Genomic DNA, 24,544 nt, shown 5'->3' with positions numbered 1-24,544 from the left:
CTGAAATAAAAACATTTGGAGAGAGGAGAAATTTTACTTCCAAACCTCAAATTTTACACTTGTCAAGGTTTTGTGCAATTTGTTTTCGGCTCATGCACCTTTACATTTGGCACACAACTCCCTACAGCAAAACATGGCAGGGGTAAAAGGTACTCGGTTTAATCCCTAGTATATCCAGATACAACTAGGAAAGGGCCCCTGTCTGAGATGCTAGAGAATGCTCTGACTTGGCATTAGGTTGCTCCTCATATTCCTATGCTAAAGCAGCACCAGGAGGTGATACTTACTGCAGAAATTGTTAGATCTCCATGGTTCAATCACAGCTCCTAGGTTCTGACACACTGCCACATAAACACTGATGGCATCACACAGAATGCTGTGCCGGCCACGATACTGGCAGACGTCAAAGATGCAATCAGTGAAGTAGGGTGTTGGGTCGATGAGCTGATGACATTGCCTGAATGGTCCGTCCTTTTTGATGAGGACCCCACAGAATCGGTCACCCTTATAGGGGAGTTTCTGTGCCTCTTCACATGGTGGGCAATTCTCTGTGCAACCTGGTGTACAACCAGGGACCTCCGCCACCTTCCAGCTCTCTGCAAATTGGGATATGCTAGACGTTTGTCTCCCATCCTTCATGATGAAGTCATCATTGGGGTTCAAGTTGTTGTTGCCACAGAGGCCACCAACGGCATTGGCGTATGCACTGGGTACAGTGACTCTGGCGTAGCTGTTCCAGTCGAAGGTGACAATCAGGTCAAAATCAGTCTTGATGAAGCCATGAACACCACTGATATAAGCCTTTATCTTGTCTCCTTGGTAGAAAGGCAGGTTCACAAAAATGCCATTAACCTGGAATGTGATGCAAAGGAACCATCACCACTGCTATAGTATGTATCCAACATTGGTGAACACCAGTCATCCAAATAAGTAGACACAGTTAAATTAATGAGCATGATTGAATTATAGCCATTAATTTCAATGGGTATATTTTGAGTAAAACCATCACCACTGTCAAAATGAAAGAGGTACTTCAATGAGTGTTTACATAAGAAAATTGTATTTTGCTGTGGCAGCACCTGCACTTTGAAACCTCCCGCCCCTTGACATCAGGTAGGTAACTTTACTGTATCCTTTTTGGTGCTGGTTTAAAACAATTTGGCTTAGGCAAGCTTAGTAAGACGCATAGATGCCAACTTGCTGTAAATTCACTTAAGTCTATGATTAATTTTAAGCATTTTTAAAACAGTGCTAATCACTTGTAGCTAACTGTTCCAATATTTCATGTAAACCACCCAGAGGTTTCATTACAATCAGGTGGGGTGTAACTTCTGTGAAATAAATGAAACGTTTACAACATTGGCAAGCCCCGCACTCCACCCTTGGAGCCACAGGCACCATTTAAAAGGATCCTGTGATGACCCAAGGAACCAAAACATGCATCCAACTATTGCCCATGTCAGTACCTGGATTCTTTGTGGATACTCCTGGCTCAACATGATGGTTGCATTGTAGACTTTCAGAGTCACCACCTTGGTGTAGGAAACATCTGTGTTGCTGCTCCGGTGGTTGTTCTCCACAGTGACAGTGAAAGGCTTGAGAGTCGGGTCCTTAGACGAGACCCCAGCCAGCTGGTAGATGCAGGTGCCCATGAAGTCAAATTTCTTCCCATCAAAGGTGGTATAGTGAGGGTCCCCAGTTGCTATGCATGTAGCAGAAACACTGGAGTGACAGCCCCGGACACCGTTGACCACAATGCACTGCTCACTAGCTTTGCAGCCAGCTGGTTTGCACACCACGATGCCCAGGGTGGGATCACATGTGCAGCGGGAACCGCAGGTCTCATCAGCCCAGAATTCTTCTCCGGGTTTGTAGTAGAGCCCATTGTAGGTGCAGCCACAGCTCCCGACAGGCACACACTTCTCAACGCTGAGGACGTAGCCATCGTTGCACTGGCAGGTTTCCACACATGGCTGTTTGCAGGCAGAGGGAGCCTTGCGGTCGGCGCAGCTGGCAGGGCAGGCATTGCCACAGAACTCATAGTGGCTATTCTGAGGGCACGGCAAGGCTGTAAGGAGGAGAAGAACAGCGGGGGTCTAACTACTGATAGAATGTGCTAAAGCCTCAAGTTGGCAAAAGCTGGTGTAATTCATGTTAGACGTACAGGTACTTTGGAAATTTAGGGATGAAACAAAGCTGCTTTTTGGTGTGGTAGAGGTAGAGGGTACCAGCATAAAATAAGATTCGGCTATCAGTGTTGTCAGCTTCTGTATATATACATGTTAAACAGAATGGGGAACAAGACTGAACCCTGTGGGACACCACAGGCAACTCCCATGGTGCTGAACAGAAGCCTCCCATGACTACTTTCTTGAAATGGCCCCAGAGATAGGAGCAGAAACACTGAAGTACAGTGCTACTAAACCTCCCCCTCCATGTTATGCTGCAGAAGGATCCCATGGTCAACAGTATGGAAAGCCACTGAGATATCAAAATCAAGGAGAATGAGCAGGATTGCACTCCCTGCATTCAGTGCCATGACCTGGCCTGAAGCCAAACCAGAATGGTTCCAAGTAATCAGCTTCCTCCAACATGCATGAAGCTAGACTGCCGCCACCTCCCCAAGCACCTTGCCCAGAAAAGAGGTATTTGCTACTGGCTGATAGACATTGTAGAACTTCTGGTGCCTCGCCCTTCTCCAGTGTAGCATTAATCACTCCTTGGACCCACCTGGTCAATCCCTTATGGCTTGTTTGAAGAAGCCAAGATGGGCAAGAGCGAAGGAGGCAGGTGGCCGGCTGTGCTTCTTCAAACAGCATGTCCATATCCACAGGCTGCAATAATCTATAAGCCTTACTGAGAGGACTAAGCTATTGTGTTTCTGTATAGAGGAAGAGCACTCACCACAGCCAGAGGTTGTCCTCCAATCGTATATGGTGGCCCCTGATTTCCTACAGGTTTTAGCATAGGCCTCCAAGGCCTGGCAAAGCATTTTCTTGGTCCCTCCGTTGAGACACACATCATAAATACAACTATCAAAGAAGTCATCTGGATTCACTTTGGCATGGCATTCTCTGAAGGGCCCCCCTGAAGTTTTGCTGATCAGCCCACAGTAATCTTCCTTTCCATACCGCTCCCTCTTGCTCTCATCACATGTTGGGCAATTCCCTTGGCAGTGATCCCAACAAAAGGGGTCCCCGTCTTTGACTTTCCAGCTGCTGGCCCAGCTTTCGATGGAGGAAGCCTTTGTGCCATTGGGGTAGGTCATGTCATCTGCAGGGTTTTGATTGAAGTTTCCACACAGTCCGCAAATGGCCCCATAGTAACTACTGGGGATTGTGATCAGCAGATACCAGTTATAGTCATATGATACTTGGAGGCCGAAATCTGTTTGCAGGATAGCATAGGAACCACTCTGGTACAGCTTGATCTTACCATCTTCAAGGGTCAGTGGTAGGCTGGTAACAATGTCATTTAACTAGAGGCAGAATGGCAAGACAGAACACACACAGGAATTATTGGAGGCTTTTTAGAAACCGTGCCATACAATCCCACAAAGCTTGAGGTTGCAGTTCCAACTGCACATACCTGGGACTAAGCCCTATTGAATTCAATATGACTCATATCTGAGTAGATTTGGTTAGAATTGTGTTGTTTGATGTTAAAGTTGTCATTGGGACCAGTAGCAGTATATGCAGTAGCAGCGCTTACCTGACCTCCCACTGCCAGCATCACTGCGGCTTATCAGGAAGGGGAGGGTCAAGGGGTTAGTGAGGCTGAAGAAAGGCAAACACACCAATGGTGCCAATCCAGTGCTCCTGCTGGTGCATTTTCATTGCACTGAGCTTGCTGTGGTCTCAGCCCTCCCATAAAGCCACAGTGACACAAGTGACAGGAGATTAGGTCAGTGATGCTGCCCCATCCCACTGACCAATACTGGATTTAGTATTGAACAGAACAGCCTATTTTCAGAAAAGTTTTGACAACCCCTTTGGGTTCTTCTTCTTCTTCTGAGATGTCATCTTCTAAGATGACACTCTTCTAGACTATATCTGTAAAAGGTTGGAGTGGGATATTTAACATCAAGGTTGGCTGTTTGTAGGTTGTATTCCTAAAAGAGAGACAGACAGATAGACAAAGACACACAGGCAACAGATAAACAGAGAAAGAGATAAGTTCCCTGTATGGGCGGAATTACCCTTCATAATGTAAATCAGGGAACTCTGCCAAATCCAGCCTGGATGTTTTTCTTATTTAATTGGCTACATTTGTACTTGCTGGTGGTTGACATCATCCTGATTCATGTTTGCTGAGCTGAGTCACAGCCACCTTCTCATTCATTGACGCCTTTGTTAGCGATGGCTCATTTCATCCCAAGAGACCATGACTTATTTACATGATCAGACAACATTACTCATAACAAGGCCTTGTTTAAACATAGGCTGGGAAATCTGCAAGCATGAGGAACCTGTAGGGCACCCAGATGTTCTTGAACTACAGCTCCCATCAGCCCCAGACAGCATGGCCAATAGTCAAGGAGGATGGGAGTTGTAGTCCAGCAATACTTGGAGGGACACAGGTTGCCTATCCCTGACCTAACCTATTGACTGCAGGTGACTCACAAGGAACTGAGACCTTTGCCAACTACCACTATCCATTGTTCTGCTTTGCATGACCAATTATCTATTTTTGGTAGCTTAAACTGTTCAATGGTCCTTGGGAACATTACTTGGCAAGCCAGACAAGTCAAGTGAACACTTCTGGTTTAGTAGTGCGTTCACATAAGGGCGCCCATAACCAAGCCAACTCCAAAAGTACTAACAGCTGCTCATAATCCAGCTTGAACTCATGAGCTCAAGACAAGGATTCAAATTGTGTGTGTATTTGTGCACCATTCAGTTTTCACTTTGCAGCATTTATAGCATCATTATTCAGTGTAATGCAAAGTTGTGTGTTGGCGATTACCACATTTTTCTGAACTGTATAGTTATCTGAATTCTTGACACTGGCCTGCAATCATTGGCTTCTATTCCCCCTCCTTATTGTTTTTGTTCTACATTAGTCCAATATTAAGGGACGCGGGTGGCGCTGTGGGTTAAGCTACAGAGCCTAGGGCTTGCCGATCAGAAGGTCAGTGGTTCGAATCCCCGCGATGGCGTGAGCTCCTGTTGCTTGCTTCCTGCTCCTGCCAACCTAGCAGTTCGAAAGCACATCAGTGCAAGTATATAAATAGGTACTGCTCCGGTGGGAAGGTAAACGGTGTTTCGGTGTGCTGCTCTGGTTCACCAGAAGCGGCTTAGTCATGCTGGCCACATGTACACTGGCTCCCTCGGCCAATAAAGCGAGATGAGCGGCGCAACCCCAGAGTCATCCGCAACTGGACTTAATGTTCAGGGGTCCCTTTACCTTTACCTTTTAGCCCAATATTGGGCTTTCAAAGTGCTGTATATCGGAATGAATTCCATTACACTCAGTGGGGTCGTTCCCCCCTGACTATTTAACATACCCGGATTCTTCCAGTTTCCTGTTTGTGGATGGAGATCTTGTACCCATAGACATAGATGTTGGTCAGACGCACGTAGGACACAGCCTGGTTGCCCCTGTTGTCATTCTTCTCATCGATAGTGAAAGGCACCAGCGTAGCATCGTTCCCACAGTACTTGGCAATAGTGTAAGAGCAGGTGCCCATGAAATCAAACTTCAAGGTGTCCAAGGTGTGATAGTGTGGGTCCCCCCAGCCCCAGCAGCTTCCTGAGAAGTCTGGGATACATTTGGCTTGGCCGTTCTCAATCCTGCATGTTTCCTTTTCTCGGCACTTCAGGGATTTACATGGATCTGAAAAGGAAGGAGGAAATATGAGAAAGTGCTAAATGCTATTTAGGGATGGCAACTATCAGTGGAGAGGTGGAGCTGAGTTTTAGGCATGGCGAAAGACAACAGGACATCTCTTGCCAGTATATCTGTGCCATGAACAACGTTCAGGGCTGAGGTAAATTGTAGTTCAACAACATCTGGAGGGTCACAGGTTGCCCACCACTCTCTTGAACGAATCTTTCCTTACCCTTATTTACACATATCATGACGCCATCTATGGTTTCACATTTCTCGTTTGCTGCACAGCTATGGGCTTCGCAGATAACCCCCTGGCCTGGGATGCAACGGCAGCTGTCCTGGCATACATTTTGCAGAACCTTTTCGTTGGGCTGATGGGAAATTTGGGAAAAAATAAAATGAAGAAGTGATAAAATATGGGCAGAATCAGATATACAATAGAGATGTAGTTGTGTACTGCTAATAGTATCCACTAGGGCTGTGCAAAGACCACCCACAGAACTGCCCTTTGCGTCCCCATGGGCCAACCAGGTGTCCTCTGGTGTCAGGGACTGGAATGAAGAGGCAGAGGAGTGGTGGAGATCGCCTCCCCCATCTCCTGTAGCTGACAGGGGAGAGAGAGACAGTATTGAATTACAGCCTAGCTATGAGGGAGATAACGAAGCACAGACTGGCGAGCAGCCAAGCTATATGGAGTAAGGAGAAGTAAGGGGGGAGATAGAGCAGCCAGCAAACACTTCAGTAGACAGCATAGAGGACCCTCCGTCCCCTAAAATGTGACGGTCGTTAAGGGTACAAGAGCGATGTACGCAGAGACCTTTGGCAACAGGAGGCTTCCGTAGGGAGCAATGTTGTTGAGGAAGGGGGAAGGAGGAGGAGCCAGAGTGAGCAACTCAATCATGGAGGGAAGACTGAAATGCTTTGTCTGTTACCGCAGTGACTGAATAAATCATAAGTCAAAGCTTTCTTGTTTCCTCCTGGCATCTTGAGGGAGAGAGTTCCTCAGGCCGGGCATCTGGCTGCTTTCTTCCGAAGCCCTCCTGGCCATTCACCTCTTTGGAGCTATGTGTGCTACATGACATATCCTGGCTCTCCTAAACTATCCTGCTGGAGGATTTGATTTGAAAAGGAAGGGAGGTAGATAAGGTTTGGAAAGCCACCTACCTTGTAGTAGCGTCCATTCTTTAAGCACCCACAGTCTTTTGCAGAGACACAGCCAACACCGTTAAAGAAAAAGCCATCATCACACTGGCAGCCCTCAGCACAGGTCTCCGGACATTTCCTAGAGTCTGTGATCTTGGCACAGGAGGTGGCGCAGAGCTGGGCGCAAATCTCATAGTGACTGTTGGCGGGGCAGCGCAGAGCTAAATTGGAACAGAAGAAAAACACTCATATTAGGCAAAAAGATACCCAGCGATACTTAAGATGACTGGGAAGCTGGAGAATGAAATCAGAGAGTGTGACTAGTAAACTACAGAAAACACAACCCTGCTATGCAGCCGGCTTGAGTGTTTCTGCCTGGCTAGAATTATTAATTATTAAAAATTCTTACATTAATTAATAAATTAATTTTGTGCACTGCCCTGTACCTGCAGGGTGTGCCAAAAGATAAAATCACAATATAAAACACAAAATGCATGATAAAAACAAGAATAAGAACAAGCTAATAAGGCCACTTTTGAGCTCGAGAGGAGGTGGGGTTGCGGGCTTCACGCCCCTCCCCACGTGCGCGGGGGCTGGGTCCCAGCCTCTGCGCCATTGAGGGAATCCTTGGCTGCGTCATCTCCCTAGCCAGCCAATCGGCTGGCCCAGGGAAGGCGTGGTTTGCGCTATTTAGCATTGACGCTGCCAAGGATCTCCCTCTTTTGCCGCCGGAGCTCCTCTGGTTTCCCACCCACCCGCCCTTTAGGTTTCATAAGACCTTGCTATAGACTTTGGTTGGTCGCTGTTAAGGGGCCTGGTAGGAATTTTTCCACTTGGCAAATTGGCATCAGCCACTTGGTTTTTTATCCTACCTTGTAGCAAATTGTCACAACTTCCTGGGATTGGTGGTTAGGCATTGGTAGGGGTAGCACATGAGGACTTGAAATGTATCGGGTGCATTTGACCACACACACCTTGGATTGTGTCCCAAAGCCACAGAGAGTCAGATCAGAGTCTGCTCTCCTTTCACCTCTCCAGTTAAAAGCACAGCACTGCTCAGTCCCCAGTACTTACGGCAGAAGGAAGGGCTCCTCCAGGGCTTGACAGAGACCTTGGCCACTTGGCAGGCAGACACATAGCTCTGGACGCTGTCACACAACACCTTGCTGTCCCCGCCACCCAGGCACAGATCGTAGATGCAGTTGCTGAAGTATAGCCTGGGATCGACCTTTCCGTGGCAAGCACTGAAGGGGCCATCAGATGCAGTGAGGATCCCACAGTAGTGGCGCTGTTTGAAGACCTCCCTTTTCTTTTCCTCGCAGACTGGGCAGTCGCTTCCAGAGCATCCATCTGAGCAAGATTCAACTGCCCCATGGACCTGAACTTTCCAAGCAGCGCCAAACACAGCTACGTCAGAGGCTGTCTTGCCATTGGGGAGCAAGAAGTCATCCTCCTTTTTCCCATTGTAGTTCCCACACAGGCCTTCCACTTGGTTCTGGTAAGTGCTTGGGACTGTGACTTTTATGTCATAAACCAGGTCGTAATTCACAATGAGACCAAAGTCAGTTTCTATCAGGACTTCGGTGCCATGCTGATAGACTCTGATCCGGTCAGCAGAAATGGTTATGGGGAGATTGTAGAACTGGCCATTCACCTGGGAGAAAGAAACAGAACATCCCCCGGTTGAGTAGGGCTGGCTTCTTGCAGAAATGTTGGAAGAATGTTCATGAAGCATATGCAGGGACAGTATTTTATCCCACTACTCTGATATATTAGCCCAGGCATAGGCAAACTTGGCCCTCCAGATGTTTTGGGACTACAACTCCCATCATCCCTAGCTAACAAGACCAATGGTCAGGGATGATGGGAGTTGTAGTCCCAAAACATCTGGAGGGCCAAGTTTGCCTATGCCTGTATTAGCCCCTTTATGGGTGTTATAGACATGAGAGGAAGAGAGTTTGTGTGTATGAGCTTACTGACAAATCAGGGGGCAATAAAAATCTACATCAGAAACAAGGAGGGATTGAAGATCTACATTGAGAACTGGGGCAGGAGAGAATCAAAGGAACCTTACCTGATGGTTGAAGTGGGTATCAAAGGACACAATGGAGGTGGGAGGGTTCTACTCTGAATCATGCCAGTCAGGTGCAAAGCCCAGGAGACTCCAGAGGGCAGCCCCACCATTTCCTTCTTAGAAGACCAGCAGTGCCTCCTACTCACCAAGAGGCCACTGTAGAGGACCATGGGGTGGGGGTTTCTGTAGATGCATCAGATCTGGCCTTCAAGGAGCGTGCAGCAGCTATTGTTGCTTCTGTGACAGCAGCAGCAGCAGGCAATGCATTTTTGAAGGCCAGATGTGCTGCCCCTATGGATCCTGCCACCCGAGGCCTTCCCTCATGGGTGAGCTTGCCTTGGTTATTGGACTCCAACTCCTCTCAGTCTTAGCCTGCAGAATCAATTGTCAGGGATAACAGGAGTTGGTCCCATCTGGAGGGACACAGGTTCCCCATCTCTGCTTTAAGTGCTCTGCCCATTCATAAATTTACCAGAGACAGAATCGCAAGACTTTCCCCTCTCATACATGGATTGCTCCCAGTGCCAATCTGATCTTCTGCATAAGCGTACAATCACACAGAAGCCCAGATTTCATTATTCATTCCTCTTCAAGAAAAGAGGGTAAGAATCATGCAAACAGAATGCTGTCCGCATGGTGGAAGAGAGGGGCTCACGCTGCTCTTGCCTATGATACTCAAAACAAAACAAATTCCTTCCAGTAGCACCTTAAAGACCAACTAAGTCAGTTCTAGGTATGAGCTTTCGTGTGCATGCACACTTCTTCAGATACACTGAAACAGAAGTCACCAGACCCTTCTATATAGTGAGAAGGTGGGGAGGGGTATTACTCAGAAGGGTGGTGGGAATGGGTGATTGGCAGATAGCTGTGATGAGCCTGTTGACGACTCTTAACGACTGCAATAGGTCTTACAGGAAAAAGCAAGGGGTGAAAAGGTGAAAAATGGCTTTGTCATGTATAATGAGATAAGAATCCAAGGTCTTTGTTCAGACCAGGTTTCTCCATGGTTTTGAGTTTGGTGATAAGTTGTAATTCAGCAGCTTCTCTTTCCAGTCTATTTCTGAAATTCCTTTGTAGTAAAACAGCTACTTTGAGATCTTGTATAGAATGTCCTGGGAGATTGAAGTGTTCTCCTACTGGTTTCTCTGTCTTGTGATTCCTGATGTCCGATTTATGTCCGTTTATTCTTCGGACATCAGGAATACGTACAAGTGTCCTTTAATGCATACTTTTAAAGCTTCTTATTAGTGAAAACAACATACAAAATGCATCCTGGTAGGAAAAATTGATTGCAACAAAATGTATATTAAACGAATCTGCATACAAAACTTTGCATGTTAAGAGAACTTCGCAATAATGCGCACAGCTGAACTTAGGACTGGAAAAATTAGAAACTGAGAGAAACAGAAATTGGCAGATGTTTTCATGACTCATTGAATAAATGAACAAAAACAATGCCTTAATGGGAAAAGGGGGTGGGGATAAGTAAAGATTTAAAGATTGTCCTCCCCTTTTAGCATGGACTCACCTGCACTTGACCATCCTTGTTCTGTAGTAATGTGAGTGTCACACCGTAGACCCTGACCGAGACCATCTTGGTGACAGACGCCTTCCCATCCGCCCAGGCCTCATTTTCCACATTGACAATAAAGGGCTTCAAACCTTGGCTGTTTCCGCTGGCCCTAGCCAAGGTATAGGTGCAGGTGCCTTGGAAGTCAAAGGCCAGTCCATCGAAGGAGAGATAGTGAGGGTCACCTGAAGCAGAACAGGTGGCGCTGCCAACTGGGTGGCATTTCCGAATGCCATCTGACAACCGGCATTCCTGATTGGGGCCACAGGAGAATGCAACGCAGCTCACACTCCCCCCAGTTTGGCATGTGCAACGCTCCTGACACGAGGGGTAAAACGTATCTCCTGCCTGGTAGTATTGGCCTTGGTGGAGACAACCGCACTGGAATTCTGGGATGCATCGGTCACCACTCAGCACGAAGCCCTTGTTGCACACGCAGTCTTCCTGGCACTTAGTGGGACATGGGGCTGCAACACAGGTCTTGGCGCAACCGCTAGCACAGAGCTCGTAGTGGCTATTTGGAGCACAAGAAAGACCTACCAAAGCAAAGCAAGGTGGTAAAAAACTGGCAGGAAGAACATGGCTGAAAAAGCAAAGTTCTGGGTTGACCTGCTAACAGAGGTTATGGGCCTCAAAAAGGCTTCCAGCGTTCCGTTCTATTCTCAAAGTGGCCAGTCAGATGACAATGGGATGTCCACAAGTAGGACAGAAGCACAATAGCAGTGTCCTACTTGTAATTCCCCTGCAGGGGCGCCAACTTCAATAAAATATCAGGGGAGGGCAGGTAAACCCAACCCCCCATAACTGATCACAGGTTATGGTGCATCCACACCATTTGAATGGCAATTACTTGGGGGGGGGGCGTTCCTCTTCAAATATTTTATTGGGGGCCATGGAGGGACTTTGGACCTAGAAGAGGTGCTGTGTTCCACCCAACATGGGGAGGGGGTCATCAAGTGCTCATGACATCAAAAGTGTGACACACATGTGTGATGTCACAGGCACTGGGAAGAGGCTGTGAGGCCTGATTAGGTCTGCCACCACTGTGTGGAGGCCCAGGAAGGCCTGACCCCTCAAGATGGGCTGGGGCGTGGCTCAGCCCTGTCCCCACATATTTTGTGCAGGGAGGAGATGTCCTCAACCCCATGGAGTTGGAGCCTATGGCCCCTAGGAGTTGGCTCCTATGTTCCCCAGCATTGTATGGACAGTTTGAAGGCAGATTCCAGGCTGTGAACTGGTCTTTGACCTATTACTCCCATCTGGGTCCATGCCCCACAAAACACATTTACATTTCCCCCCTTTTCAATGGTAGTATGTGCTATTTTTCATAGTGGGTGCCTCTGCTGATTTACAAAAGTCCCCTGCTCCTTTGCAGCTGATCACTGAAGAAGTGAATGTTTGCGCAGGGGGCCAGGTGGGGCAATCAGGAGCCCCTGGGGCACAGGCAAGGCAGCATTGCTTGCTTGGCTTGCCAATGTTGCATAAGCAAGGCCGCCCTGTCCAGGCCATGCCACTGGCCACTACTGGGGTCATTGCTACATCCAACCATCTGCTTCAAGGCAGATCATCAGCAGGGAGATTTTTGGACATAAGGTTTTACCCAAAATGGCACAGAAACAAAGTTAGTACAGTGGTACCTCGGGTTAAGTACTTAATTCGTTCCGGAGGTCTGTTCTTAACCTGAACTGCTCTTAACCTGATGCACCACTTTAACTAATGGGGCCTCCCGCTGCCGCCGCGCCACCGGAGCCCAATTTCTGTTCTCATCCTGAAGCAAAGTTCTTAACCTGAAGCACTATTTCTGGGTTAGCGGAGTGTGTAACCTGAAGCATATGTAACCTAAAGCGTATGTAACCTGAGGTACCACTGTATATATATTTCAGAAGCAAAAGCAGGGTTGGTAACTTTGTGTGCCATTTTAGATAAATTACCATGTTCTATGAAGATCTGAGGAATTTCAGAAAACAGCTCTGGGCACTTACTGCAGAAGGTGTCCGATCTCCAAGGATAGAGGTTCACCCCAGCTGCCTGGCACGCTGAAGCATAGCTGGCAATGACCTGGCAGATCACAGCTTGTTGGCCATCAAAGAAGCAATAATTGTACACACAATCTTGGAAGTATCCTTCTGGATCCACTTTGTTGTGACATTCTCTGAAGGGGCCGCCCTTGGCTAGGATGAGCCCACACTCTTTGTTGAGGCTCCGTTGACGCTTCTCAATGGTCAGCCGTGCAGGGCACTCTCCCTTGCCCCCCTCACTGCAGCCTGGCACCTCCCGCACTTTCCAGCTCTGACCAAAGGCCGATGGGCTTGGAGCCACTGTGCCATCTTTCATGATCAGATCATCCTGCTTGTTGCCATTGAAGTTCCCACAGAGACCACACAGGGCGCCATCGTAGCTGCTGGGCACAGTCACAGTGGCGCGGCTTTGCCAGTCAAAGGTGATGGTCATCTTGAAGTCTGTCTGGACCACTGCCTCTTGCCCTCTCTTGTATATGGAGATTCTGCCGTTGCCGATGCTGAAGGGCAGGTTGGTCAGCAATCCATTCACCTAGAGCCCATTTTAAAAGGGGAACATTTCAGAAGTGCCTTTGTAATAGCCTTGCCAGTTAGCTCAGTTGGTTAGAGCGTGGTACTGATAATGCCAAGGTCACGGGTTTGATCCCCGTATGGGTACGTATTCCTGCACTGCAGGGAGTTGGGCTAGATCATTGTTTCTCAACCTGTGGGTCCCCAGATGTTGTTGGACTGCAACTCCCATCATTCCTAGCCAGCGTGACTAGTGGTCAGGGATGATGGGAGTTGTAGTCCAACAACATCTGGGGACCCACAGGTTGAGAACTGCTGGGCTAGATGATCCATGGAGTCCCTTCCAACTCTATGATTCTGTGATACTTGATGTATCTGTGGCAGCTTTGCTTAGCCTTATGCATTCTGATCCTTGGGAGATCAATACTATCTGGAATGCATAAGGCTAACCAAGGCTGCTCCAGAGTACAGAGGTCAACAGCAAAACTTATCATTTGGGGTAGGAAATTCAACTCTTATAGTCCAATGCCCCTGCAATGCAGGATTTTTTTGTCCAACGTAATACTTCATATTAAAAAAGAAATACTGCTGGAAAATAGATTTCATATAATCACAAAATGGACTCTTTGCAAAAGCAATGAAAAATGGACACAGCCCACTTCATCTTTCTTCTGGGCACTAGCCATGGAGAGGAAAGGAACCATGCCAAGAACAGTTGTAGCTTGGAAGTCAAATAGAATTTGTTCCGGAAATCCGTTCGACTTTCAAAACGTTCAAAAACCAAATCGTGGCTTTTGATTGGCTGCAGGAAGCTCCTGCAGCCAATCAGAAGCCACAGAAGCCCCGTTGTATGTTCGGCTTCCAAAAGAACATTCACAAACCGGGTTCACGGTGTTTGGGAACCAAAACGTCTGAGCTCCAAGGCGTTCAGCAAGGTACAACTTTACCTTAATTATCATAATAATCCCCTCCACTGTTCTCAGTAGTTTCCAACTGTGATGTTCCAGATGAGGAGCGGGGAACCTTTTTCAGGCTGAGAGCCACATTCCCTTCTGGGAACTTCCTGGGGAACCACATGCCACAGGTGGGAGGGGCCAAAAGCAAAAGTGGGCAGAGCAATGAATGCTAATTTTACCTTTGTACAGTAGGCTAGTTTCACACGTGCTCATATATCCCTCTTTATCTTTCTTCCAGAAAAACATTATTAGGATTCAACGGACACATTCAAATCAGGAAAAGCACTCAAGGAGGTTACAGAGTGAGGTTAGGGAAGGATGTACCCTGGAGAGAAGTATGGCAGGGCAGGGGGTGCACTGTTGGGAGAGTCCTGAGGGCCAGGAAGACTTGGAGGGCTGCATTTGGTTCCCCACCTCAATGATTGGGCATTTGAAACATGCCACAGAGTGGGTGCGGAGTAGACCACACAAATGGAAACACTGAAGAGACGTAAAAATATCTTTGCATGGTTTAGTAAGAAAACTCCTCTAACATACATCTTACATAGTGTCCATAATGATGGCCCATCCATCCACCAGGGCAGAGTAAGCTACATACTGCACATTATACATCATCCACAATTGCTGACACAGCTAATTACAGTGACTTATCAGCACCTGCTACACTTCTACACAGCTGTAAAAACTAGGTCAGGACCCTGGCTTTTAAAGTGGCACACATCCTGTGATACAATAACGAACCCTAACATTTAAACAAACTATTCAACAAAACTCACCACGACTTTTGCAGGGTTGTCTCTGCTGATCACAATGGATGCCCCATCAACCTTCACTTCTACAAGCCGGGTAAAGGACACAGACTGGCTGCCTCGATGGTCATTTTGGACGAGCACCTGGAAGTCAACCAGGCCCCTCCGCTTCTCACACAGCGCAGCAAACTGATACACACAGGTGCCTATGAAGTCAAACTTCTGGCCATCAAAGCTAAGGTAGTGGGGGCCACCGAAAGCAGAGCAGGTGGCATTCCTGGTAGGGGAAATGGTGGTGGTTGGGTAACTCGGGGTTGTGGGGATTGTGGGGGCAGGATTGGTGGGCGGAGGCTGTATGAAAGGGTAACAGTCCTGGACTCCATTCTGCACCTCACACCGCTCCCAGCTTCTGCAGCTTGTTGCCCAACACCTCACATCTCTGGTTTTTGCATCACAGATGCAGCGCTTTGTGCATGTCTTGTCTGCCCAGAACTGCTCACCGGGGGAGAAGGCGTCCCCCTCGAACACACACCCACAGACCGTAGTGGGAATGCATTCCCCTTCATCCAGCACAAAGCCCTTATTGCATTGGCAGCCCCCCACACAAGGCAACGAGGAACAGTCCTTGGGCCCAACTGTGTCGCTGCAGGTGGCTGGGCATGGAGACCCACAGGCTTCATAATGGCTGTTCTCAGGACAGGATTTTGCTGTCAAAAGAGAGAAGATCCCAGTTAACGGTGCAAGATCAAACTATTAAAAGATAGTCCTCGACAGTGCTCTGAATTCTTTTAGCCTAACGTGGGTGGCGCTGTGGGTTAAACCACAGAGCCTAGGGCTTGCCGATCAGAAGGTTGGTGGTTTGAATCCCCGTGATGGGGTGAGCTCCCGTTGCTCGGTCCCTGCTCCTGCCAACCTATCAGTTAGAAAGCACGTCAAAGTGCAAGTAGATAAATAGGTACCGCTCTGGTGGGAAGGTAAACGGCATTTCCATGCACTGCTCTGGTTTGCCAGAAGTGGCTTAGTCATGCTGGCCATATGACCCGGAAACTGTACACCGGCTCCCTTGGCCAGTAAAGTGAGATGAGTGCCGCAACCCCAGAGTCGGCCATGAAACATAGCCTCATATGCATCTTCCTGAGCTGCTTGGAGGAAGTCTTCTATGCAGATGTGCTAATATACCCTCCCTTTGCCTTCCTTGCCCATGTAACTCAATTCCTCTTCTGCTGCAACATGGAAATAGCCATAAAGATCAATAAGAGCAACTTTTCCTGCTGCTGCTACTCCTACAACCACCTATATCAGCAATGAGGAACATGTGCCTTGTGAGATGTTGCTGGACTACAATTCCCATCACCCCTCACTATGGGTCATGTTGACTGGAGATCATGAGAGTTGCATCCAGCATCCAGAGAGCCACCGGGTCTCCATTCCTGATTTATACAGTAAATTTTGCCTATAGTCATGTTCCTTTCTCTATGGAAAAAAAAAGAGCACATTCTGTTCTCAAGTACAGAGAAGATAATCAAACTACTCATTCATAGCACAAATGCACAAATTATATGTGCAACTTAGGATACTTACCACAAGAGCAAAGGGCCACAGAGCCATAGCCATCAGCAAATGCACCTCCAAGGATGAAGAGCCCAAAAGGAGTGCTGGGATGCTCTACAGAGAGGGCACTGGTTTCTTTGCCCAAGCTAAGTTGACTGAAAGAATACTCTGTTCCAGGGATGCGTGTCCACTTGGCATCTGTAATGGCTCTCTTCTCTAGTGTGATCCCATATGAATCTAAGGTTTTTGCTACGATGACAGCAAAATTATCAAACTCCTTAATCCCATCAATGTGATATGATGTGCAATAGCTTTTTAGAGCAGGAACATTGATGAGGAAAGGGTCGTAGTTCTTGCTGTTACCAGCAAAGAAGAAAAGGACCTGGATTCCTGCATTGGCAGAGAAGAAATAGGACTGAGATGGCTGCATTTGAAACTGGATGACCTCCCCAGCCACCGCACGGCGGGAGCTTGGAGTGGCCCCAGACTGGTATTGGATCAAAGTGTTATCTTGGGAAGCGACGACATACACAATGTCAGTCTGAGTTTGGAAGGGCACTGGGGGAACTATGAAGGTGGTGCCCCAGCTGGAAACAGGCAAGAGCTGCTCAGCAACATGGTCGCAATATGAGAACTGCTTGGCACAGCTGTGCCCACTCAAAACAGCCACGGGCGCAACTGATTCAACCTTGGTGCCAGACAAATCAGCTGAGCTTTGCAGCTGGATTGCTTGGAAGGCTTTGAGGTCAGCAACAAGCCTGCTCCCTGCAGCATAAACCTTCCCTTGGAATGTCACAGCCCCTTTCAGGTGAATAGTGACTTGAGTGGGGAATTCATAGGCTACAACTGCAAATTCCTTGAAAGTGTTTGCGTCATTCCCCACTGGGGTTACCACATAATATGATGTGCCCAACTGATGAGTTGGGTACACAATTGTGGTAGCACTTGTGGAGATCCTGTAATTGTGGGAAACAACTGAGATCTCTTTGTCAGCTTGAATCCACACAGCTGCATCAAAGATTTCAGTCCCCTTCATCTCCAAAGAGGTTGGGACCTCAACTGACACTGTCTGCTTATTGACAGAAACCTTTTTATTGAATGTAGACTTGTTCGCTGTGACCGTAACGGTTGTTGCAGGATGATATCCAGTGATAAGCAACTCAAACTTAGGATTGGGTTGACTTTCCAAGAGGTTCTGAAGGAAGGCTGTGACAAATTCTTCCCCACAGGAACTTGCTCCACAATACCCTGAAAGGCATAATTAACAAAGTGAAACTTGTAGCTTGCGCAGGGATTACATTCTGGAGATAGTGAAAGCTGAAATTCTGTATAGTCAAAACAATCCTCAGAACCAACTCTTCATAAGAAATCTTACCTTTCCAGAACAGTGCACCGACTGAGCCTTGCCCCCCCCCCCCATGTAGAGCAGATAGTTTCTGAGCTCTTCAAGTTGTTTATTGGGCTCTCGGAGGTTCTCACAAGATCTTGGATAGCCCCACAATATCTTCCAGGAGCCTCCCAGAGCCCGGTAAACAATGTGGAAAACTTAAAAGCTCTTTCCGCATTGGGAAAACCAAACACAGAAAGGTCTTTTAAGCTCTCTACCTTGTGTGCTTTTAATGTGTGAGGTTTCAGATGGTTGCTAAACATGTGAAGCTGCACAAAGTTCAACACAGCTCAATACGGTGCCATAATCACATGGTGTTGTAGCATTTGAAATATTGTGTACTCCTCTGACTATATTCTCGTAGGACAGGACAATTGTGATAATAGAATCAAAATTATTAATTAAAGGAATCCTTTAATAATGCTACTTGGTTATATCAAGGACGTGGCATTTCAGGAAGCTAAACAAAATGGGTATTAATCTTTTAATAGCAGCTCACATGCATGGCCTAAACATGAGGGGAAAATGATGATGATTTATTTATACCTGGTTTCCCCAGCCACTCTGGGCGGTTCCAAATAGAGCAATTTATGCAGCTCTCTACACAAACTGTTGCAAGCAAAGTGACTTCTAAGCATCTGAATTAGAAACCTGGATGATTAAATTTTGGGATTTAATAAAGATGGCAAAATTTAAAGATATAATTAGGGCCAGGAAAGGGAGGCAAAGAGATAATTGCTTTATTGAAAAACTGGGTTTTTTTAAAAAAAATGTCATATGGGAATGAAATAATAATAATAATAATAATAATAATAATAATAATAATAATAATAATTTATTTATACACCACCTATCTGGCTGGGTTTCCCCAGCCACTCTGGGTGGCTTCCAACAAATGATTAAAAGTACATTAAAACATCAGTCTGGAAGATGATGGAAGTATGGAAGATGACTTGAACCCTGAAATGTTCAACACTCTGCTACAAACACCAAGCCTTAACAGATGAATAATTGCTGCCTCTTTTATCTGTTAAAGCTTGGTGTTCATAGCAGAGTGTTAAGTGACCTGAGAAAAGACACACTGCAGAGTTATACTTTGTAAATACTTGGCTGCACGGATGAAGAACTGGTGAACTCCAGATTCTAATGGACTACCACTATCATCCATGAATATTGGCTGTGCTGTCTGAGGCTGATCATTATTACTGTTCCCACCCTCTGGACCTCTCATGGAGGAGGTGGCCCATGAAGAAGGGCCTCAGATGATGATCACAGGGTCTGGGAGCTGAGCATCATCAGCCATAGGCTCCCCACCACTGCAGGGGAAAGGCATGTTTTCCCCCCACAACAAACAGGATATCCATCGCCATGCACTGTACGCTTTTGTCAAGAGGAATTTGCCAGGCTCTGAGCAAGTTAGTGTTCTGCCAATATCTCTAATTGCCCCGAAGAGGTCACACCCACACCATGCGTCTGTAGCACCCTTATACAGTGGTACCTCCAGTTACGAACTTAATTCGTTCCGGAGGTCCGTTCTTAACCTGAAACTCTTCTTAACTAGAGACGTGCTTTTGCTAATGGGGCCTCTTGCTGCCGCTGTGCCGCCGGCACATGATTTCCATTCTCATCCTGGGGCAAAGTTCTCAACTCAAGGCAACTCTTCCAGGTTAGCAGAGTTTGTAACCTGAAGCGTTTGTAACCTAAGGCCTTTGTAACTTGAGGTACCACTGTACTACTGTTAGTTATGGCTTCCCCCAAAGAATCCTGGGAACTGTCATTTATATATTCTAAGAGTGCTGGGACTCGTACCAGGCATACCAGGCTGTGACTCTGTACGGCGTAGGGTAAGCAGTTCAATTGTTCTTTGGGAGAAAGTTGTGACCAGGTACAAAACTGGAAGGAGTGTCTGCCTAGATGGGTCAACCTGCAAGTTCATGGTTAATTCCAAACTCACCACATAGAAGTGCCAACCAGGTCCAAAGCAGTAGCTGTTTCCTTGCCATGGCTGCAAGACAGCAAAATAAAGTAGTTCAGATATTATGATTCAGGGTATAATTCAGTCCCCACCAACCTATCCTGGCTCTGACCATCTGGTTCAAACATCTCCTTTTACCTGTTACAGATAGGTAGCCGTGTTGGTCTGCCATGGTCAAAACAAAATAAAAAAATTCCTTCCAGTAGCACCTTAAAGACCAACTGAGTTAGTTCTAGGTATGAGCTTTCGTGTGCATGCACACTTCTTCAGATACCACTTCTGAAGAAGTGTGCATGCACACGAAAGCTCACTTCTGAAGAAGTGTGCATGCACACGAAAGCTCATACCTAGAACTAACTCAGTTGGTCTTTAAGGTGCTACTGGAAGGAATTTTCTCCTTTTACCTAACACTGGTAACCCCCCTCCCCAAGCTCTTGGCAGTAAAGAAATATGTATTTGTTTATGTCAGTCTGCATTTCTTGATACAGAAAGTATTGATCTGGGAGCTTCTATGTGTGAAAGAAACTGGTGCTGACACGTAAGTTTCTATTCTGCCTAGAAACAAGCAGACGCTTCATGATGGTTGGGTTATTGCTTCAGAGAAGCTGAGTACAGCTGGCTTAAACTGGTTCTGTTATCTCTTTCTGTCAAGGTCATGCTGGCTATAATAATAAGACCAGAAGGAGCCTGGGTTTCACTTTCTATCTCTCTTTCCTTCTGGTGTGGTGTTCTGTACATAGTATGCTTCATGTTATGGTTTTAGTCTTACTATAAGTTATTGTAAATTTAGGTTAAGTCTGTTGCAACTGGATTTCTTATGGACGGTGCCAATCCTGTATGTATTGGATCTGTGACCATTACACTCATTTGCCTTCAGCAGCAGTAAAGCTCTGTTGGATGAAATATTAATCACCTCTGGTCTATTTTGGGAGGAATCCTGCAATGTGTTTTAAATATTTATTAAAGTTTTTAAATATAAATGCACAAATAATAAACAATCTTACTTCTGTCACAAACATAGTTTCATCACTTCTTTGGACTCCCTCGCGTCTCCCGCTCCCATTTACATCGTTAAAAGTTTTTTCCAAACAAATTATCAACTTGTTTACAATCTCATGTCCACTCATTCAAATATAATCTAGCAATTCTTCCAAAAAAAATTTATATTTTCTTTAGTCTCACTCAATGTGTTTTAAGTTTTTACCCTGCTAACTATACGTTGGAATCTCCCCTACTCAATATGAGTAGAATTTCATGACAGTTTATTGTAATAATCGGCAAAATGGGACATCCCAGGATCCAATCAGAAGTCAATATGGCTTCTGTAATTCTGGGGTGTCCCAGTCAAATCAGGACAGTTAGCAGTATGGCCATGATAGGGAGAGCCCTGATGTGAATCGCTGCAAGGTTGCTCAGTATTCCCAAGCTCAATTCTTCTTCCTATCTCTAGTTTCATATCTGCGGCTCTCTGGGCCTGGTCACCCCCCAGAATGCATAGGTTTACATGATGTGGCACACTGCCAAAGTCGCAACTGGAGATGGAAATCTGTGCTTGTGGTGGTCGTGGAGGAAAGGAAGAGTGAGTTTTATTAGGCTAGTGAAATGTAGTAATGTTTTCCCAGGACTGAGCAATTAACTAGTCTGCATGCTTCGTTAGCTCTGAAATAAATGGCCCTGCAACAACGGCCTGATAACAAGGAAACTGTTGGATTTCACTGGACTAGCATACAGGCAGAGAATGTTTTTTCTGCAGTGTGGGCTGGCACCAAAGAGGGTTGCATTGTGACACGTGCAGTGGTACAAAAGGGAGATGTAGTCCATAACATTATTGGTTACATTAAGGCATGGGGCTAGTATTGGTGATGAGAGAGCCTGACTGATATCCGATGCTGTGCCCACAGCCCATTTGCTAGGGCCCCACCAGGGAGCTGCATATTATCTTCCTATATACATGAAAATGTAAGGTGTCATCATGCAGCACAGTTTGTGTGGCTGCCAGTAGGTGACCTTGCAACATGAGGAGATGTAGGCAGGCCCAGGAAAGCTGTTTAATGGCAGAGGAAAGGCTCTTCACGCAGCAATTATTTTTTATTATTATTATTATTGTTATTATTATTATTATTATTATTTGTCCGTTTTATATATTTATACAGTGGTACCTCGGGTTAAAAAATTAATTTGTTCTGGATGAAGGTGATGGACTACATGGAACTGGCAGAAATGACTGGCAGAATCCGAGACCAGGGAGAAGAGTCGGTGGAAGAAGATTGGAAGAAATTTAAAGTTTACTTACAGAAACATTGTAAAATTAAGGAATGTTAGAAGGATGCTGGAATGAAGTTATGTGGTTTTAGCAGAAATGTTATAAAGGACTAAGTAAAAATGGATTGTTAATTGGTGAAAGAAGAGAATGTAAAATTACAGTATATTAAGATAAATTATTAGGATAAAAACAAATATGGAAAGGATTTGCTGAAATATCTAACTGAACTAGAATACAAAAAAGGGAGGTGTGAGGAGGTCAAGGAAACAAGCAAATGAAAAATAAGTTATGGGAAGGTTTGATTTGTTGTTGTTTTTTCTTAATTGTTTGTATTTTTCTGTGTGGGGGGGGTTTTTTGTTTTTACCTATTGTGATGTATTGTCTTGTTTTTTCTTGCTTAATTTGGTGTTTTTTCTTTTTTCCTTTTGTAACCTTTAAAACTGGAATAAATATTATTTTTTAGAAAAATTAATTTTTTCTGGAGGTCCGTTCTTAACCTGAAACTGTTTTTAAACTTAGGTACCACTTTAGCTAATGGGGCCTCCCGCTGCTGCCGCACAATTTCTGTTCTCATCCTGAAGCAAAGTTCTTAACCCTAGGTACTATTTCTGGGTTAGCAGAGTCTGTAACCTGAAGCATCTGTAACCCAGGGTACCACTGTATCTCACCTTTCTCCCAAGTTAGGATTCAAAGCAACGTACAACATTTAAAGAAAACACCCAATATAAAATACAGAATAATAAGCCCTGGATATGAGCCTCATCCACCACTGATAAGCAGCTCCTGGAAAGTTGCCTGTGAGCGAATATGACACTCAAGCTGGAGAAGGTTCCGCATTTCTGAATTTTGGGATTGCGTTTCGAAATATTGTTTTAGTATGTTGAATTAGTATCATCATTGAATTGCTCAGGAAGTAGAGTGGCAGAAGTCTTTAAAAATAATGAAGCAAAGAAGCAAGCACGATATTGTTGCAGTGAAAGAACTCTACAGTGTTGTTGTTGCTGCTGTTGTTGTTATTTTAAAAATGAATTTAAAATTACCTTCTGGTCACCATCATTATGGTTAATGGTGGCGACCAGAAAAGGTCCCTTAGCTCAGGTACGGCCTTGGTTGGCTTCATTCAGGAGAGGTGGTTGACAAAAAGAACCCAAAGCAATATCTTACCTTCAGCCCTTCAGTAGACCTGTTGCGGCACGGCGAAGGAGAGAAAAGGAGGGTTCTGCCCACCCACCCCTCTATCTCTTCACCGTTCGTTCCCTTTTTATAGGGACGAGGTGTCTTAAGTAAGTCCAGTTCCACCAAACTGTGGAGGAAGTTCTTCAGTAATTTAGAAGCAGCCGTAGGGACACTACAAAGGTCAAATAATGGTAGGATAGAGAATATGAAACCATTGTTGCACATATAATTCAGTTGTGAACTTTGGCTGATCCTGCCCTCCACCCAAAATCTTATCTCTCTCTTCTTCCTGCACACACCCAGTTCTAATTTGTGTGGCTTGGTTCAGTTTTTTGCTTCAGTGTCTGTATGTGTGTGTGTGTGTGTGCGCGCGCATATATATATATATATATATATATATATATATATATACCATTTGTGAGCTGTGTTGCAAGGATCTGAAAAAGCAGGATATTTGGAAAGAGATGGTGGGGACTGCTCATTCACCTTGATCTTTCAGCAACTTTTGATACTGTTGACCATTGTATCCTACGGGTGCATCCCAAGGGTTTGGAGGTTGTGGGAACTGTGCTTCAGTGATTCCATTCCTACCTCCAGGGCCATTTCAAGGAACTAGCTATGGAGATAGAGATGTTCTGTAGTGTCCTACACAGTTCCAAGTTCTGGATTCAACACCATCACTGAAGGCTCAGGTAAGCTCAGTGGCTAAGGGTGCCTTTTTCAGCTCTGGCAGATTCGCCAGTTGTGGCACTATTTGGACAGAGATGACTAGGTCATTGGACTTCCTGCTCTGGTAACTTCTAGGCTTTTTAAAATAAAAATTTAAAAATGCACTCTACATGGGGCTGCCCTTGAAGATGACTCAAAAAAACTTCAATTGGTGCAAAATGCAGCAATCAGATTATTGGCCAATCTCACATAAGCCCTGTTTGAAAACTGCTGGGCTGGTTGGTAGTTCATTTCCAGGCCCAATTCAAGGTGCTCACATTCGTTTTTAGGGCTTTAGAAGACTCAGGGCCCAAATACCTAAACGGTCACCTCCTTCCCTACAGGTGGAGCACACAGGTGCTAAGGTCAGCAGATGGGGCCTTCTAGGTTGTCCCACTGCCCTCAGAAGCTTGGGGTCTGGTGACCCAGGAGAGAGCCTTCTCTGGGGCAGCTGCTGAGTTGTGGAACTCCTTTCCCTCAGAAGTGCATCAGGCACCTTCATTATACAACTCCTGGCAAATACTAAAGACATACCTCCTTACCTCTTTACCCCAACTTTTGATACTTGAGTCCGCAATACTTCAAGGACCGCCTCTTTCCATATAAGCCTACCTGCAGGGGCATAGGAAGGG

The 24,544-nt window shown here is 46.0% G+C and overlaps 1 protein-coding gene across 1 annotated transcript in view; it reads right to left on the bottom strand.

Annotated features, from left to right (window-relative positions):
- LOC309345539 (IgGFc-binding protein-like) overlaps window positions 1-23,257 on the bottom strand; it is a 42,629-nt gene extending 19,372 nt beyond the window's left edge. The window contains exons 1-13 of the mRNA XM_081868613.1: window positions 23,193-23,257; window positions 19,745-19,795; window positions 16,434-17,651; window positions 14,880-15,559; window positions 12,602-13,169; window positions 10,578-11,155; window positions 8,050-8,629; window positions 6,997-7,196; window positions 6,062-6,203; window positions 5,507-5,835; window positions 2,905-3,478; window positions 1,467-2,068; window positions 288-852 (exon numbers count right to left, since the gene is read on the bottom strand). Of these exons, the coding sequence (XP_081724739.1) occupies window positions 288-852; window positions 1,467-2,068; window positions 2,905-3,478; window positions 5,507-5,835; window positions 6,062-6,203; window positions 6,997-7,196; window positions 8,050-8,629; window positions 10,578-11,155; window positions 12,602-13,169; window positions 14,880-15,559; window positions 16,434-17,651; window positions 19,745-19,793 (6,085 nt within the window). The 5' untranslated portion in view covers window positions 19,794-19,795; window positions 23,193-23,257. The remainder of the gene's footprint in view (window positions 1-287; window positions 853-1,466; window positions 2,069-2,904; window positions 3,479-5,506; window positions 5,836-6,061; window positions 6,204-6,996; window positions 7,197-8,049; window positions 8,630-10,577; window positions 11,156-12,601; window positions 13,170-14,879; window positions 15,560-16,433; window positions 17,652-19,744; window positions 19,796-23,192) is intronic.
- Window positions 23,258-24,544: the final 1,287 nt, after the last annotated feature.

The sequence above is a fragment of the Podarcis erhardii genome (genome assembly GCF_964252035.2).
Source record: "Podarcis erhardii genome assembly, chromosome: 7".
Classification (NCBI taxonomy): Eukaryota; Metazoa; Chordata; class Lepidosauria; order Squamata; family Lacertidae; genus Podarcis; species Podarcis erhardii.
The sequence above is the reverse complement of the archived record's forward strand: the minus strand, read 5'-3'. Positions and strand labels throughout refer to the sequence as shown.